The 15472-nt window shown below is 51.7% G+C and overlaps 1 protein-coding gene across 2 annotated transcripts in view; it reads right to left on the bottom strand.

Moving 5' to 3' along the window:
- Positions 1-5660: 5660 nt before the first annotated feature.
- Positions 5661-15472, bottom strand: part of spata22 (spermatogenesis associated 22) — a 168651-nt gene continuing 158839 nt past the window's right edge. For both annotated transcript variants that reach the window (XM_072469744.1, XM_072469746.1), the window contains exon 10: positions 5661-6614. In XM_072469744.1, coding sequence (XP_072325845.1) covers positions 6423-6614 — 192 coding nt within the window. In that variant the 3' untranslated portion in view covers positions 5661-6422. The remainder of the gene's footprint in view (positions 6615-15472) is intronic.

Here is a 15472-nt window from a genome sequence, read left to right on the forward strand (position 1 = left end):
AAATGTTTAATGTGTTCAACAATCCCCCACTCTCCAGATGGTGCCGCCCCCACACCCCCCAACCCACCTCCCTCCCCATCCCTTACCTACCCCCCTCCTCCAGTGCCCTCAGTGATCTGCAACGTGGTTGGCCTTCCTAGCTCTACTGCTCCATCTGGGTGTCTCCCCAGGACTCACATCTGGGGTGGAGGCAGTCAGCTGCTTACCTCGTCCCATAGAATTCGATGCCCTGGTGGACGTCCTCTGGGGCCTCTGAGGCCAGAGGGCCCCGGCGCACTTGTCGGCGGCAAATGCACAGCCGTGTCACCCTGTCTCATGTGCTGACTTTGAGATGCAGTCTCATCAGAGGAGTGGAACGCGGGGAGCTGGTTGGCACCCAGCGCCCTCTCCTCCCGGTGGGTGGCCATAGGACCCTGGGGTTCACCCTGGGGTGGAGGGGCAGCTGGTTCAAGTCCTGGCAGCCCCTGCATCATCTGGCTCTGCCTACCCCAGCAGCTCCCCATGGTCAACACCATAGTACCGATGCCCTTGGCAATGCTCCTCAGTGATTGGGACATGCTCTGCAGCGCATTCGCCATGCCCATCTGAGAGCGAGGTCAGCCTGGTATTGGGTGACATCCCCCAGCGAGTCTGATATTCTGCCAAGACCCTCAGCCATGGCCGTCACCGATCGCCTTGGACACCTTCACTAATGGTGTTGGCATTGTGCACCAGGCTCTCCACTGCGGTCGCACTGAGTAGTGTTGGCTTCAGTGCCACGCATTGCCGGTGACATCCACTGCGCCCGTAGCCCCTGGGACTCCTCCACTCGGCTATGGATCTGCTGGAGTGACGCTGACATCTCCCTCTGAATGTCGCGGCTGCACCATTTTGTCGCAATCGGCTCCGAGTACCTCTGTTAAGCAGGCTCCGCATCAGGCTGGGACCCAGCTGGGTCCTGGGATCCAGCAGCATTCCGACCATTGTCTCGCCGAAGGGTTCCTGCCTCCACCTGATGTACATCATCAGCAGTGTGGTGAGTTTTGCCGACTGAACAACGCCGGTGGTGCCGGTGCTGAAGCCGGATCCGACAGTTCGCCTTTGTGGCAGTTACAAGTTAACGGTGACCAGGCATCTCGGTTAGACCATTACCTGCTGTCCTGGAGAGAGGATCATTGGCTGCTGGATCGACATTTCCTAAACTTCACATGAACAATGCTTGGATAAGGCCTCAAGGAAGTATGTGACTATTAACACAAAAAAGGGTCTGTACGAATACACCCATTTTCTGTTTGGCGTGCCCTCGGCTTGTGCTGTGTTTTGGAGCGTGATGGAAGGCACTTTGTGCAGCTTGCCGCGAATCTGGATGATCCCCAAACTTTCCGACTGCTGAAGTTTGGTCTTGACCTCCCCGACCGGGGCAGGCCTGAAAATATCGGGGTTGGGCTTCCGGGTACACCTGGATAGTAGCCGTGGTACCGAGGCCCGGCCAAAAAACTTCGGGCGACATCCTCAACACTGAACGTAAGCCCCCCTTCCCCACTTGAAAAACATATTGCTAATAATCTTCAAGTGGCGCAGTCAATCACGGCCCAACGAGCTAGGGCCATCGTCCTGCACCACGATGAAGGGGAGGTGCGGGGACTGCCGTAAACCACTGGAGTGAGTGTAAACCCCCCTACATGCAAATATTCACCCATATATGTGGCCAACCGAGCAATATGGCCCATCAACGACAAGGTATTCACTCTCTGCTTGATCTGGTCAAAGATGTGTTGCACCACTACCGAAACAGCTGCTCCTGTGTCCAACTCCATCCGGATCAAATGTCACTGACATGCAATAGAATACGGATCGGCGCTATACGGGGCACCAACACACAATTGAGATGCATCTTGGCCTCACCCTCAGCCTCTTCCACGTTGTCCAAACGCAAGGCCTTACCACGGGGTCGACGCCTACCATGACGAGGGCACCAGCTCACCTGCCGCTGGTGGCTATGCCTGGCCAATGTCCAGCCATCACTTTCTTGAGAAAGGGAGATTTGTAGCACTTGTTGAAACGTAAGGGAACTTTTGCCCAGAAGTTTCTTCTGAGTTTCAACGTCGTTTACTCCGCAGATCAGACGTCACGGAGCATATCTGCTAAAACAGTGCCATACTAATAGTATTCAGCCGATTTTCCGAAGTCTTGAAACAAGCTCGGCAACAGACCTCCCAGTGGATCTCTCCATTGTATTGAACCTGCAATGCTGAACAATGATAGATGGGGTTGGGTTGAAATGCTGCCCCACCAATACGACAAGCTGTTCGAAAGTCATAGTGTCGGGCGTCACTGGAAACGTGGGGACCCAGATCACTCCAAACGCATGTGCTCAACAGGCCGTCAGCAATATTATAGTCTGGCGCTTGTGATATTATTGGCTCTGAACAAGTATCGCATTCATACTGCTTACTGATTCCAGGTTTCCATACCGAGGTCAAAAGCATCCAAACGTCCAAACAGAGGCATCATTAATCACCCAACTTCGCAGAGTGGTCCAGAGGGGAAAAATAATCAATGCGGGGAGGTATCAGCTGGATAGGCTGCATGTCAACAGCTGCAGGTTTACCCTCGTCACCAGTTTAATAAGGCTCAGGGAGTCTAAAGTAAGCAAAAGTAAACAACATTTATTTTACAACAATTATATACATGAGTACTGGTAGAAACTCACCAGGTACCCTCTCCTGTCGGGTGGTCCCAGACTGGACGACCTTTTATACAAGTACGGGTAAGCTACCCTGCCCCTAGCAGGGGAGCTCGTACTCCTCAAGGAGCACGGGGAAAACAATCAGCCCCACACTGTAGATCCTGTGCTTGTTATTGCAAATGGAATATGCTAAAAGTCTCTGATTGTCAAGGTTCTGTGGCATTGTTAACAAAATATATTTCTCACTCTCTCTATTTGCAGTTAATTAATAATCTACCCTATCATTACAATAGGAGATAAAAGGTTGTAACCAGTGATTGTGAAAAAATAAATCAAGTGCAACCAATCTCATAACTCAAAGGTGCCATAAGCAAAAGCTAATTATATCAATCAAAAGACAAGTTGTTTCTTCTTTGTAATTCACCAGTCTACAATATCTATTTGATTTTTACAACTGGATTTAAGGTTTAAAAAATCCTGTCAATTTAAATTAATGTACTCATTTAGTTTGCAACTATTTCAGGCAGATTCAGTAGTGCAGATGTAGAAGGATAATGCAGTGACACATACAATCACATCAGAAGAAATAGGCCAAAAATGGCAACAAATCTGGGAGAGAACAATGTACACTTGTTCCCAAATGAGACTTTTAAGTTAAAAATTCTTCAAATAAATCAAGCGCGCAGTAAGCATGGTTGGTTTAGATAAGATACCAGTAATCCACTGTCAATGATTTTAAGGAAAATAGGTGGTAATTTTCTGCAGAAACGAATCACCAGTCTACAGCTCCCATATTGTATCTAATTATAAAGAAGCCATTACTTAAAATTACGTCACAGAGGCTTGATTGTTAAAAATATGTATAATTACATCACATTATCTCATTTATACAAGTTATAATCCAGACTTTTTATTCATTCATGCTGTCGCTTTTTTTATGGAACTTTCCCATTTATCATTGCAGAACAATTCAAAGATCCAAGAAGCATCAAAAGATGTTTATTCTTGGGTTCACTACTCTAGTGAAATTACTCCCCAATAGAGTAATTTGCGCCCCAAAGTATTGTTGCTGTTACTGCTAACAAGCAAGCTAAATTATACATTTAATAAGACATTCTTAAAAATTAAATCTGGAAATGTAATCATGTAGATTTGTTGAGAAGCCGCAGTGACCATGGGCGGGATTCACCACTCCCTGACGTCAAAACTGGGGGCGGCGCCTGTTTGATGCAGGCTTTGTATGCTCCGCCCCCTCTGAAATGGCATCATTGCATCGCACACCGATGGGCCGAGTTCCCGACCATGCGACTGACGTGTGGTCTCAGCAGTCGGGAACCCGGCGTGGTGGCTTGCGGACTGTGTCCAGCGCCACCACAATTGGGCGGGAGCCATGCTGCTGGCCATGGGGACTTCCGCGAGGGCTGGGGAGACTGGTGGGGGTGGCCAGAGGGACAGTATCTGGCAGGTCGGGTCCTCGCATGGCCAGCACCATGTTTTACGGCGTGACCGCTGTAGGTCCTCGCCATGCGCATGCGTGGCCACGGGCCCGGCCATTCTCCAGCCATTTTTATCATGGGAACCGGGAGGTTTACACGGTGCGGTCACAGGATCGGTGAGGGGGTGGCGCCAAATTTTTTGACGTAAAACCCGCCACAAATCCTCCGCACTTAGGCTCAAAAATGGCAAATCCAGCCCCATATGCCTCTAAATCAGCTCTCGGCTGAGATCACGTCTTAGGGTCTTTGCGAATTTAGTTGACTCAGGTGTTCATCCACAAAAAAACTTATGGCATTAGGAAAGAGAGACCAGGATTTGTTCTGTCACTGCAAGCAACAAATTCTACGGAAAACTTGTTCTTATCTGGAGGACAGCTCATCAAACATCCAGCCTCTAACTGGTTCACTTTGTTTAGATTTAATTCCTCTCCCAATTTGGCTCCATGGCTACTATTAATTGTGGCTGCCTGGAACCCCAGTGTTCCACCTTCTCCCCATCCTCCAAACTACCGTTGTGAATAGTACATGGTCTCTAGCATACTCCCCTCACAGTTACCCAGCCAAGACTGGACGTTCACCACATAAGAAGCAATAACCCTAATCATGTGTCATCTATCTTGTGATAAAGCACACTGAGATCTGCAAACTACCAGGCTAACCTCCTTTGCCAACTTTAATGATGTTGCACCTAGGATTACAGAAAAGGCATGTTTAATATTACTTTTCTTTCCTGCATCCAAAAATTTTGAAACCAACATGTCCCAGTTCTTTATCCCTGTGCGTGCTACCATACCATTACTAAGGCCACTTGTAAACACCCAGTAGATTTAGAAAGCTGGTGCAATTTAGCTTCACTCTTTTTTGGGGGGGAAATCTTTTTCATTGGCTTTTCTCATATTTATAAACAGTTGTTGTCTATATACATTACATATTTAGCTTCACTCTTGACTTCCATTTCCCCCTTTGTGTTTGTCATAGCCCCCATGAGGAAACCATTTTAGATCTCCACGTGGGGTTCATGGAATACGGGCTTCCCAGGTAGGGGGCAGAGGCCCACCCAGCTGGGGCTCGTTAGAATCAAGCATAAAAGCCGGCCTGAGCAGGGACTGGCATGATGGTCGATTCTAGATAATTACTGCCGTGGGCAAATTATTGTGTAAAGAAAAATAAACCTTTTCCTTCCTACCACTGGCTTCCTTGGTCATTAATGTGTTTCCCTCAGATATCCCAGATGAATTTGTGAACTCCCATATTGAAGAGTCATATGGTAGTAGCTGCATTTTAGCCCTGGACAATAGACCCTAGCTTAAAATTTCAACCAATCTTGATGCAAAGTTAACAAAATACCTTTCCATTAATGTAAATCCTGGATTTGAAATTTTAAACTATTACAGGAGTATTTGCTCAGAATTCTAGAATTTTGTTACAACCGAGTAACAACTCAACAAATGCAACAACAAAGTGGGTTTTAATAAAAACAATTGAAGTTTATTCGATTGTGGCACAATAGGCAAAATTTGTTATTGATTTTTGTAGGATAATACATATTCAACATAACATTTCTTGTAATCAAATGCTGATTACGTCTCAATAACCCTGTAATAATGATGTCACAATTATTAATCCTCTTGTGATCATCATGACACATCGGATATGGTGCTTACTGACAAACCAATGTCGGCAATGAGACAAGGAGCAAATTTTAAAAATCTCTGCGTAATATTGAAACAAATCTCAAAGTTTAGATTCTTGTTCTTTACTTATCTAAACTTCTTCCTTGAGTGCCAACTTTCAATCAATGAGAGAAAAATGCACCCTTTAAATTGTAAGTATAGCATATCAGTAAATGATACAAGGGAGAACTTTAAAGAGCTGTTGGTAAACAAAAAAATGTACTTGGATAAGAAACAGGTTTGTGTATGTTCACAGAGGCATCACAAGTTAGCAGTCTGAACCCCATTTTTTTCAAAAGAACACTGCAATGGATTTTTTGCACCTCAACAGGCACTTCAAATATGTTGAAAGCAACTCAGTACTGCAAACATAAATTTGATATTAAAACAAAGGATTTGAAGGTTCAATCAAAATTTGTTGATTCACAAAACACATTTATCCAATCAATAGTTGTAATTTTTTGTTAAGTTTTGAAACAGTATGAAATTCATGTTGCAAACTGCATTTTTACAGAGCCCTTTCTTTCAGTCTCCTACATAACAAAAAAAAATGGCACATTTTTGACATTGGCTATGAAGAAGCATTCAGACTTCATTTAATGTCTGAACAAACTGTGTCATTTCAGCATCTGCTACGCTGACAAATTCAGCAAAGGTTTTCTGTTCTACAGTCGAGGCAGACCGAACAGATACACATTTAAAAAGGTTTCTTCTCTGGTCATAGGTCCCCATGCATCTGTGTACCTGTCCTCTGATCAGCCTTGGAAGGTCACGGTCCTGTTGGAAATAGCAAATACAGGCTTGATATATCAACCAGTGTATTAGTATTCAGTGGAAAAAATTCAAAATGTTTGGTACAAATTTCACCAGCACTAGATGCTAATATAATAGCTACAGTGGGCCAAATACAAAATAGAAACTGCTGCCAAGCACTGTAATTTATTCATTAGAACCCTAGCCAAGGTTAAATAAAATTCAGAAAGACTGAGTTGGCAGAACACAGCTATAAAATGAAATTATCAAGAGCATACAGATTTTAACAATGATATCAAATCTATTTCTGAATTGAGCAGCAATTAGTCTATAATTTCTGTCTGAAATTGTTTTTAAATACATAAGTGAAGATGCAATGCAAGAACGTGCCAACACACTGGGCTGGATTTGTGCTACCGAGGCGCGTAGCAGGCCATAGGCAGCCACACAGACAGACAAGTGCTGAGGTAGGGTGGTTAAAAGTCCACATCAGATTTCCGGTTGTGGCAATGCAGAGCTAAGCCGCACGTTAGGAAGCTCCCGCTTGGAACGGACTTTTGGGCTCTTTTCAGGGCCCCCAACGGCATTATTTTGACATTTCCCCGTGTGGGAAGAAGACTGCAACATTCCCCCGACAGTGCATGGCTTGGACCAGGAGCGGGGCGACTAAAAAAGTGGTGGTGAACCCAAAGAAAGTGCGAGGGAAGAAGAGCAAGATGGTGGCGGGCGGGGACCAGGCAGTGTGGATGCAGTGGACGCAGGAGCAGCAGGTTTCCAGCCCTGCTTCAGGGAGCTCAAGGTGGACCTGCTGGAGCCGATGAAGGCTTCTATTGATAAGCTGCTGGAGACCCAGGCGGCCCAAGGGGTGGCGATCCGTGAGGTCCGACAAAAGATCTCAGATAACGAGGACGAGATCTTGGGCCTAGTGGTAAAGGTAGAGGCGCACGAGGCGCTCCACAAGAAATGGCAGGAACGGTTCGAGGAGATGGAGAATTGGTCGAGACGGAATAATCTGCGGATCCTGGGCCTCCCGGAGGGGCTGGAGGGGTCGGAAGTGGGGGCCTATGTGGTGACCATGTTAAACTCGCTGATGGGAGCGGGGTCCTTCCAGGGGCCCCTGGAGCTGGAAGGGGCCCATAGAGGGCTGGTGAGGAGGCCCAAGGCCAACGAGCCGCCGCGGGCGGTGCTGGTGCGGTTTCATCGGTTCGCTGATCGGGAGTGCGTATTCAGGTGGGCCAAGAAAGAGAGGAGCAGCAGTGGGAGAACGCGGAGGTTCGAATATATCAGGACTGGAGCACGGAGGTGGCGATGAAGAGGGCCGGGTACAACCGGGCGAAGGCAGTGCTGCACAGGAAGGGGGTGAAGTTTGGCATGCTGCAGGGACCGGCACCATTATTTTGAGTCCCCGGAGGAGGCGTGGGCCTTTGTTCAGGCCGAGAAGTTGGACACAAACTGAGGGTCGGGATGGGGGGTCTGTCGGGTGGGCTCTTGGAGGGGGGCAAGTAAACGGAGTAGGGGGTGGATTGCCGGTAGGGGGGGGTGGGGCCCCGCGGGGGAGGGTGAGCCCGAGTCGGGGGTGAGGGGACTGGACCTGTAAAAGGAGCTGCACCAGAGGAGGAGGGGCCGGGCAGGTGGAAAGCGTGGGCTTTTTCCCACGCTGAAGGCTGGAGGAGGCGGGGCCAGGGCAGGGAAGCGTGGGTTTTCCCCCGCGCTTGGGATGGAAGGGGGAGGCGCAGAGCCTGCAAGTGGGTAATGGAGGGGGAGTGGAAATCTCACAATGGGAGGAGTCGAAGGAGGGGCGGGAGTGGTCGGGGTCAGCGAGAGTCAGCTGACTTGCGGGAGTGCAATGGGGGGAGCAATGCAGGTAGGAGGGGTCCTAGCTGGGGAGGCGGGGGGGGGGGAGAACCGGGTTGCTGCTGGTATGGTCAAGGGGGAGCTGGAGCGAGTAGAGGGGTTGGGACAGGGGTCTGCCGACGTGGGGAACGGGCCGGGCATGGGGCACGGGCGCGTGGCTGGTCGAGGAGGGGTTATGGCCAGTCGGCGGGGGAGGGGGGCGGGTAGCCCCCTGATCCGGCTGATAACCTGGAACGTAAGGGGACTGAACGGGCCGGTTAAGCGGGCTCGGGTGTTCGCGCACCTGAAGGGGCTGAAGGCGGATGTGGTCATGCTCCAGGAGACACACCTGAAGGTGGCAGACCAGGTAAGATTGAGGAAGGGGTGGGTAGGCCAGGTGTTTCATTCGGGGCTGGATGCCAAAAATCAGGGGGTGGCGATCTTGGTGGGAAAGAGGGTGTCGTTCGAGGCATCGACCATTGTGACAGACAATGGCGGCAGGCACATAATGGTAAGTGGTAAGCTGCAAGGGGGAGGGTGGTGCTGGTCAACGTGTACTCCCCGAACTGGGACGATGCGGGTTTTATGCGGCGCATGTTGGGTCGGATCCCGGACTTGGAAGTGGGGGGCCTGATAATGGGGGGGGAACTTTAACACGGTGTTGGATCCGGCATTGGATCGTTCCAGGTCTCGGACAGGTAGGAGGCCACCATTAGGGCCCACAAGGAGAGGAGAGAGCAGAGGGAGAGGGAGAGGCTGGTGGGGGAGAAGGTGAGGGTAGACAGGAGGTATGCGTAGGTGCCGGAGGAGGGACTGTTGAGGGAGAGGCGTAGCCTCCAGGCCAAATTCTACCTGTTGACCACCAGGAAGGCAGAAGCGCAGTGGAGGAAGGCCCAGGGGGCGATTTATGAATATGGGGAAAAGGCAAGTCGGATGCTGGCGCATCAGCTTCGGAAGCGGGACGCAGCTAGGGAGATCGGGGGAGTTAAGGATAGGGGGGGTTGTGCGGAGTGGGGTTGGCATCAATGGGGTCTTCAGGAACTTTTATGAGGAACTGTATCGGTCCGAGCCCCCACTGGAGGCCGGAGGGATGGGCCGCTTTCTGGACCAACTGAGGTTCCCGAAGGTGGAGGAGGGACTGGTGGCGGGATTAGAGGCCCCGATTGGGCTGGAGGAGCTGGCCAAAGGAATAGGGAGCATACAGGCAGGGAAAACACCGGGGCCGGATGGTTTCCCGGTCGAATTTTACAAGAGATAAGTGGACCTATTGGGCACGTTGCTGGTTAGGACCTTCAATGAGGCAAGGGAAGGGGGGAGGGGGGGCGGGCTTTGCCCCTGACAATGTCCTGGGCACTGATCTCCTTGTTCCTGAAGCGGGACCAGGATCCCCTGCGGTGTGGGTCTTACAGGCCGATTTTGTTGTTAAATGTAGATGCCAAGGTGCTGGCGAAGGTCTTAACCACGAGAATAGAGGATTGGGTGCCGCAGGTCATCCACAATGACCAGGCGGGGTTCGTGAAGGGGAGGCAGTTGAACGCCAATGTGCGGAGGCTCCTGAACGTTATTATGATGCCGGTGAGGGAGGGGGAGGCGGAGATAGTGGCAGCGATGGACGCTGAGAAGGCCTTCGATAGGGTAGAGTGGGGATACTTGTGGGAGGTGCTGAAGAGGTTCGGGTTTGGGGAGGGGTTCGCCAGGTGGGTTAGACTGTTGTACGAGGTCCCGATGGCGAGTGTGGCCACGAACAAGAGGAGGTCTGAGTACCTTCGGTTGTGTCGAGGGACGAGGCAGAGGTGTCCCCTGTCCCCCCTGCTCTTCGCACTGGCGACTGAACCCCTGGCTATGGCACTGAGGGAGTCGAGGAACTGGAGGGGGCTGGTAGGGGGTGGGGAGGAGCATAGGGTGTCGCTCTATGCGGACGACTTGCTGCTATATGTGGCGGACCCGGTGGGGGGAATGCCGGAGGTAATGAGGATCCTCAGGGAGTTCGGGGATTTCTCAGGGTACAAGCTCAATATGGGGAAGAGCGAGTTGATCATGGTTCACCCAGGGGACCAGGAGAGGGGGATTGGCGAGCTCCCACTAAAAAGGGCAGAGAGGAGCCTCAGGTATTTGGGGGTCCAGGTGGCCAGGAGCTGGGGGGCCCTGCATAGACTTAATTTCACGAGGCTGGTGGAGCAAATGGAGGAGGGGTTTAAGAGGTGGGATGCGTTGCCGCTGTCCCTGGCGGGTAGGGTGCAGTCAGTCAAGATGACGGTGCTCCCAAGGTTTTTGTTCCTGTTCCAGTGCCTCCCCATTCTTATCCCGAAGGCCTTCTTTAGGCGGGTCAACAGGAGCATAACGGGGTTTGCGTGGGCGCGAGGGACTCCGAGGGTGAGAAGGGAGTTCTGGAGCGGGGTAGGGATTGGGGGGGGGGGGGCTGGCGCTGCCCAACGTCTGCGGGTACTACTGGGCCGCCAATGCGGCGATGGTGCGCAAGTGGGTGATGGAGGGGAAGGGGGCGGCATGGAAGAGGCTGGAGACGGCGTCTTGTGTGGGTACAATTCTGGAGGCGCAGGCAATGACGCCGCTCCCTCCAATGAGGTATACCACAAGCCTGGTGGTGGCGGCTACCCTCAAAATCTGGGGGCAGTGGAGGCGGCACAGGGGGGAAGTTGGGGCCTCGGTGTGGATCTCGATACGGGGGAACCACCGGTTTGTCCCAAGGAGAATAGATTAAGGGTTTTTGGGGTAGCACAGGTGGGGGGGGGATAAGAAGATGGGGGACCTGTTTGTGGATGGGAAGTTCGCGAGCCCAGGTGAGCTGGAGGAGAAGTACAGGCTCCCCCCCAGGAAACACCTTTAGGTATCTACAGGTAAGGGCGTTTGCCAGGCGGCAAGTGGTGGAATTCCCACTGCTGCCGCCATGCACGGTACAGGACAGGGTGCTCTCGGGGGTGTGGGTTGGAGAGGGAAAGATCTCGGCAACGTAGCAGGTGATGCAGGAGGAGGAGGCTTCGGTGGAGGAGCTGAAAGGTAAGTGGGAGGAGGAGTTGGGGGAGGAGATCAAGGAGGGGACGTGGGCAGATGCCCTAGGGAGGGTGAACTCTTCCTCTTCGTGCACGAGGCTCAGCCTCATACAGTTTAAGGTGCTGCACAGGGCACACATGACAGGGACAAGGATGAGCCGGTTTTTTGGGGGTGAGGACAGGTGTGTTAGGTGCTCAGGGAGCCCAGCAAACCACACCCATATATCCTGGGCATGCCCAGCGCTAGAGGAATTTTGGAAGGGCGTAGCGAGGACGGTGTCGAGGATGGTAGGATCCAGGGTCATACCGGGCTGGGGGCTCGCAATATTTGGGGTTGCAGAGGAGCCGGGAGTGCAGGAGGCGAAAGAGGCCGGTATTCTGGCCTTTGCGTCCTGGTAGCCCTGCGATTGATTCTTCTTCAGTGAAAAGATGCGAGGCCCCCAAGCGTGGAATCCTGGATCAACGATATGGCGGGGTTTATCAAATTGGAGAGGGTGAAATTTGCCTTAAGGGGATCGGTGCAAGGGTTTTTCAGGCGGTGGCAACCGTTCTTAGACTTCCTGGCAGAACGGTAGACAATGGTCAGCAGCAGCAGGGCGGGGGGGGGGGCACTGGGTTGTTTGTCTATACTGGGGGATCTGAGGGGGTGTATATATTTGCTATGTGTTTTGGCGGGTGTTAATTTATTATTTATGTATAGGGGGAGGGGGGCACTGGGTTGTTTTGTTTTGTTTGGTATTTAATTCTATTGGGTTCCTTTTACATTTTGTTGTTGATATTTTGTGAAAACGTTAATAAATTCTTTTTTAAAAGTCCACATCAGGGGCGACATTCTCCGACCCCCCGCCGGGTCGGAGAATCGCCGGGGGCTGGCGTGAATCCCGCCCCCGCCAGTTGCCAAAGTCTCCGGCACCGGAGATTCGGTGGGGGCGGGAATCGCGCCGGTTGGCGGGCCCCCCCGCTCGATTCTCCGGCCCGGATGGGCCGAAGTCCCGCCGATAAATTGCCTGTCCCGCCGGCGTAAATTAAATCACCTACCTTACCGGCGGGACAAGGCGGCGTGGGCGGGCTCCGGGGTCCTGGGCGGGCGCGGGGCGATCTGACCACGGTGGCCTGGCCCGCGATCGGGGCCCACCGATCCGCGGGCGGACATGTGCCGTGGGGGCACTCTTTCCCTTCCGCCTCCGCCACAGTCTCCACCATGGCGGAGGTGGAAGAGACTCCCTCCACTGCGCATGCATGGGAAACTGTTGGCGGCCGCTGACGCTCCCGCGCATGCGCCGCCCGGAGATGTCATTTCCGCGCCAGCTGGCGGGGCAACAAAGGCCGTTTCCGCCAGCTGGCGGGGCGGAAATTCCTCCGCCGTCGGCCTAGCCCCTCAATGTTGGGGCTTGGCCCCCAAAGATGCGGAGCATTCCGCACCTTTGGGGCGGCGCGATGCCCGTCTGATTGGCGCCGTTTTGGGCGCCAGTCGGCGGACATCGCGCCGTTTCCGGAGAATTTCGCCCCAGTTTTCTGGAACCGGGGCGGGATTCTCCCCTACCGGCGGGCCTGGGGGTTCCGGCGTAATGGAGTGGCGGGAACCACTCCAGCGTCGGGCCGCCCCAAGGGTGCAGAAGTCTCGCCGGAGTGGTTTGCGCTCCGCCGGCTGGCGGGAAAGGCCTTTAGCGCCACGCCAGCAGGGGCCGAAATGTCTTCGCCGGGCGACGCATGCGCGGGAGCGTCAGCGGCTGCTGACGTCATCCCGGCGCATGCGCTGGGGATGGGGGTCTCTTCCGCCTCTGCCACAGTGAAGACCATGGCGAAGGCGGAAGAAAAAGAGTGCCCCCACGGCACACGCCCGCCCGCGGATCGGTGGGCCCCGATCGCGGGCCAGGCCACCATGGGGGCACCCCCCGAGGCCAGATCACCACGCGCCCCCCCCCCAGGACCCCGGAGCCTGCCCGCGCCGCCATGTCCCACCGTTCAAAAGGTGGTTTAATCCAAGCTGGCGGGACAGGCATTCCAGCAGCGGGACTTCGGCCCATCGCGAGCCGGAGAATCGGCGGGGGTGGGCCCGCCAACCGGCATGCCGCATTTCCCACCCCCGCCGACCGGCGCGGCGCGATTCCCACACCCGCCGAATCTCTGGTGGCGGAGACTTCGGGACACGGCGGGGACAGGATTCACATCACCCCCGGCGATTCTCCGACCCGGCGTGGGGTCGGAGAATCCCACCCCAGTTGTTATAGAAGCTGTCAGGTCTTCAAGCCCTCACCCCTCCACCCGCACACAATGCCCCCTCATAGCCCCATGCCAACACAATGTAAACTCATAGCCCCACCTCCCATGCCCGTCATTGCCGTGTTAAGCACACTGAGATAACACGGGCTGCAAATGGATGCAGCTTTAACTGAAAGATACTCCAAACCTTGAAGTTAGTTCAATCCCATTTATTGAACCTGTTAAACAGTTAGCAAAGTTCTCTGTGAGTTCGACTCTCTGCTAACCCTAGTGTGGTTTCTCTGTCTGACTGAGCCAGACTAGCTCTTAGCCACATGGTGGAGGTGCTGTGTGATATATACACCCTGACTGTCACTGTAGATCTCACCAGTGGAAGGAGGCCGAGTGTGAGTGTCTTGTGCCTTTTATAGTAGGAAACCACCTCCTAGTGTTCTGCCTGCTGATTGGTTATGTCCTGTTCTCTGTGTTGATTGGCTGCCTGTCACTGCCTGTCTGTATCTCATTATGTGCATGACTGCATATCATGACACTCATATTCCCCTGTATCCTCCATGGGGAGACCTCAGGAACCATGTGTGATGAAAAATAAATATCTAAATCTAACAGATGTTTAAATCTAAATCAAGCTCCCATAGATAGACACCCAGAAAAACTCCCATTCATGAAATCCATTCAAAGCTTTTAAATTTTGTCAAGTGGTTAATTATAAAAACAAACTTCTATTTTGATTTTCAGAATCTTCTGATAAGGTCTCACACGAGAGGTGAGCAAACAAAATTAGAGCACATGGGGTTGGAGGAATATACTGGCATGGATTAAGAACTGTTAATGGACAGAAAGGAGAGAGCAGGAACAAATGGGTCATTTTCAGGTTGGAAGGCTGTGGTTAGTGGGGTACTGCTTGGGCCCCAGCTATTCACAATCTACATCAATGGTTTGAACGCGGGGAGCAAATGTAATATTTCCAATTTTGCAAATGCCACCAAACTAGGTGGAAGTGTGAGTTGTGGGGATGTAAAGATGCTTCAAAGGGATTTAGAGGGGCTAAGCGAGTGCACAAAAATTAGCAACTGGAACACAATGTGGAGAACGGTAAGGTTATCCACTTAAAGTCAGAATGCAGTGTATTTCTTAAATGGTGAGAGGCTGGGAAGTTTTGAACATCAAAGGGACTTGAGTGTCCTTGTTCATGATTCACAGAAAGCCAACATATAGGTACAGCAATAATTAAGAATCCAAATGATAAGTTGGTCGTCATCACAAGAGGTTTGAGTATGGGAGTACAAATGTCTCACTGCAATTATATGGAATCTCAGTGAGATCACATTTGAAGTAGTGTGTGCAGTTTTGGTTTCCTTACTTAAGGAAATATAGAGGAGTGCAACAAAGGTCCACCAAACTAATTTCTGGGATGGAGGGATTGTCCTATGAGGAAAGATTAAATAGATTGGGCCTTTATTCTCTGGAATTTAGAAGAAGGAGACGTTATCTCATTAAAACCTATAAAATTCTTAAATAGTTCAACAGGGTATAAGGATGTTCCTGTTGGCTGGGAGGTCAAGAACCAGGGGACACAGTCTCAGAAAAAAGGGCTCACCATTTAGTACAGAGGTGAGGAGGAATTTCAGCATTCAGAGGATGGTGAACCTTTGGAATTCTCTGTCCTAAAGAGCTGTAGGACGCTAGGACATTGAATATGCTCAAGACTGATATTAATAGATTTTTACATATTAAAAATATCAAGGAATATAGGGATAATTCAAGAAAATTGTGTTGAAGTAGAAGGTCAGTCATGATCTAATTGAATGGCGGAACTGG

This window comes from Scyliorhinus torazame, chromosome 12, assembly GCF_047496885.1.
Source record: "Scyliorhinus torazame isolate Kashiwa2021f chromosome 12, sScyTor2.1, whole genome shotgun sequence".
Classification (NCBI taxonomy): domain Eukaryota; kingdom Metazoa; phylum Chordata; class Chondrichthyes; order Carcharhiniformes; family Scyliorhinidae; genus Scyliorhinus; species Scyliorhinus torazame.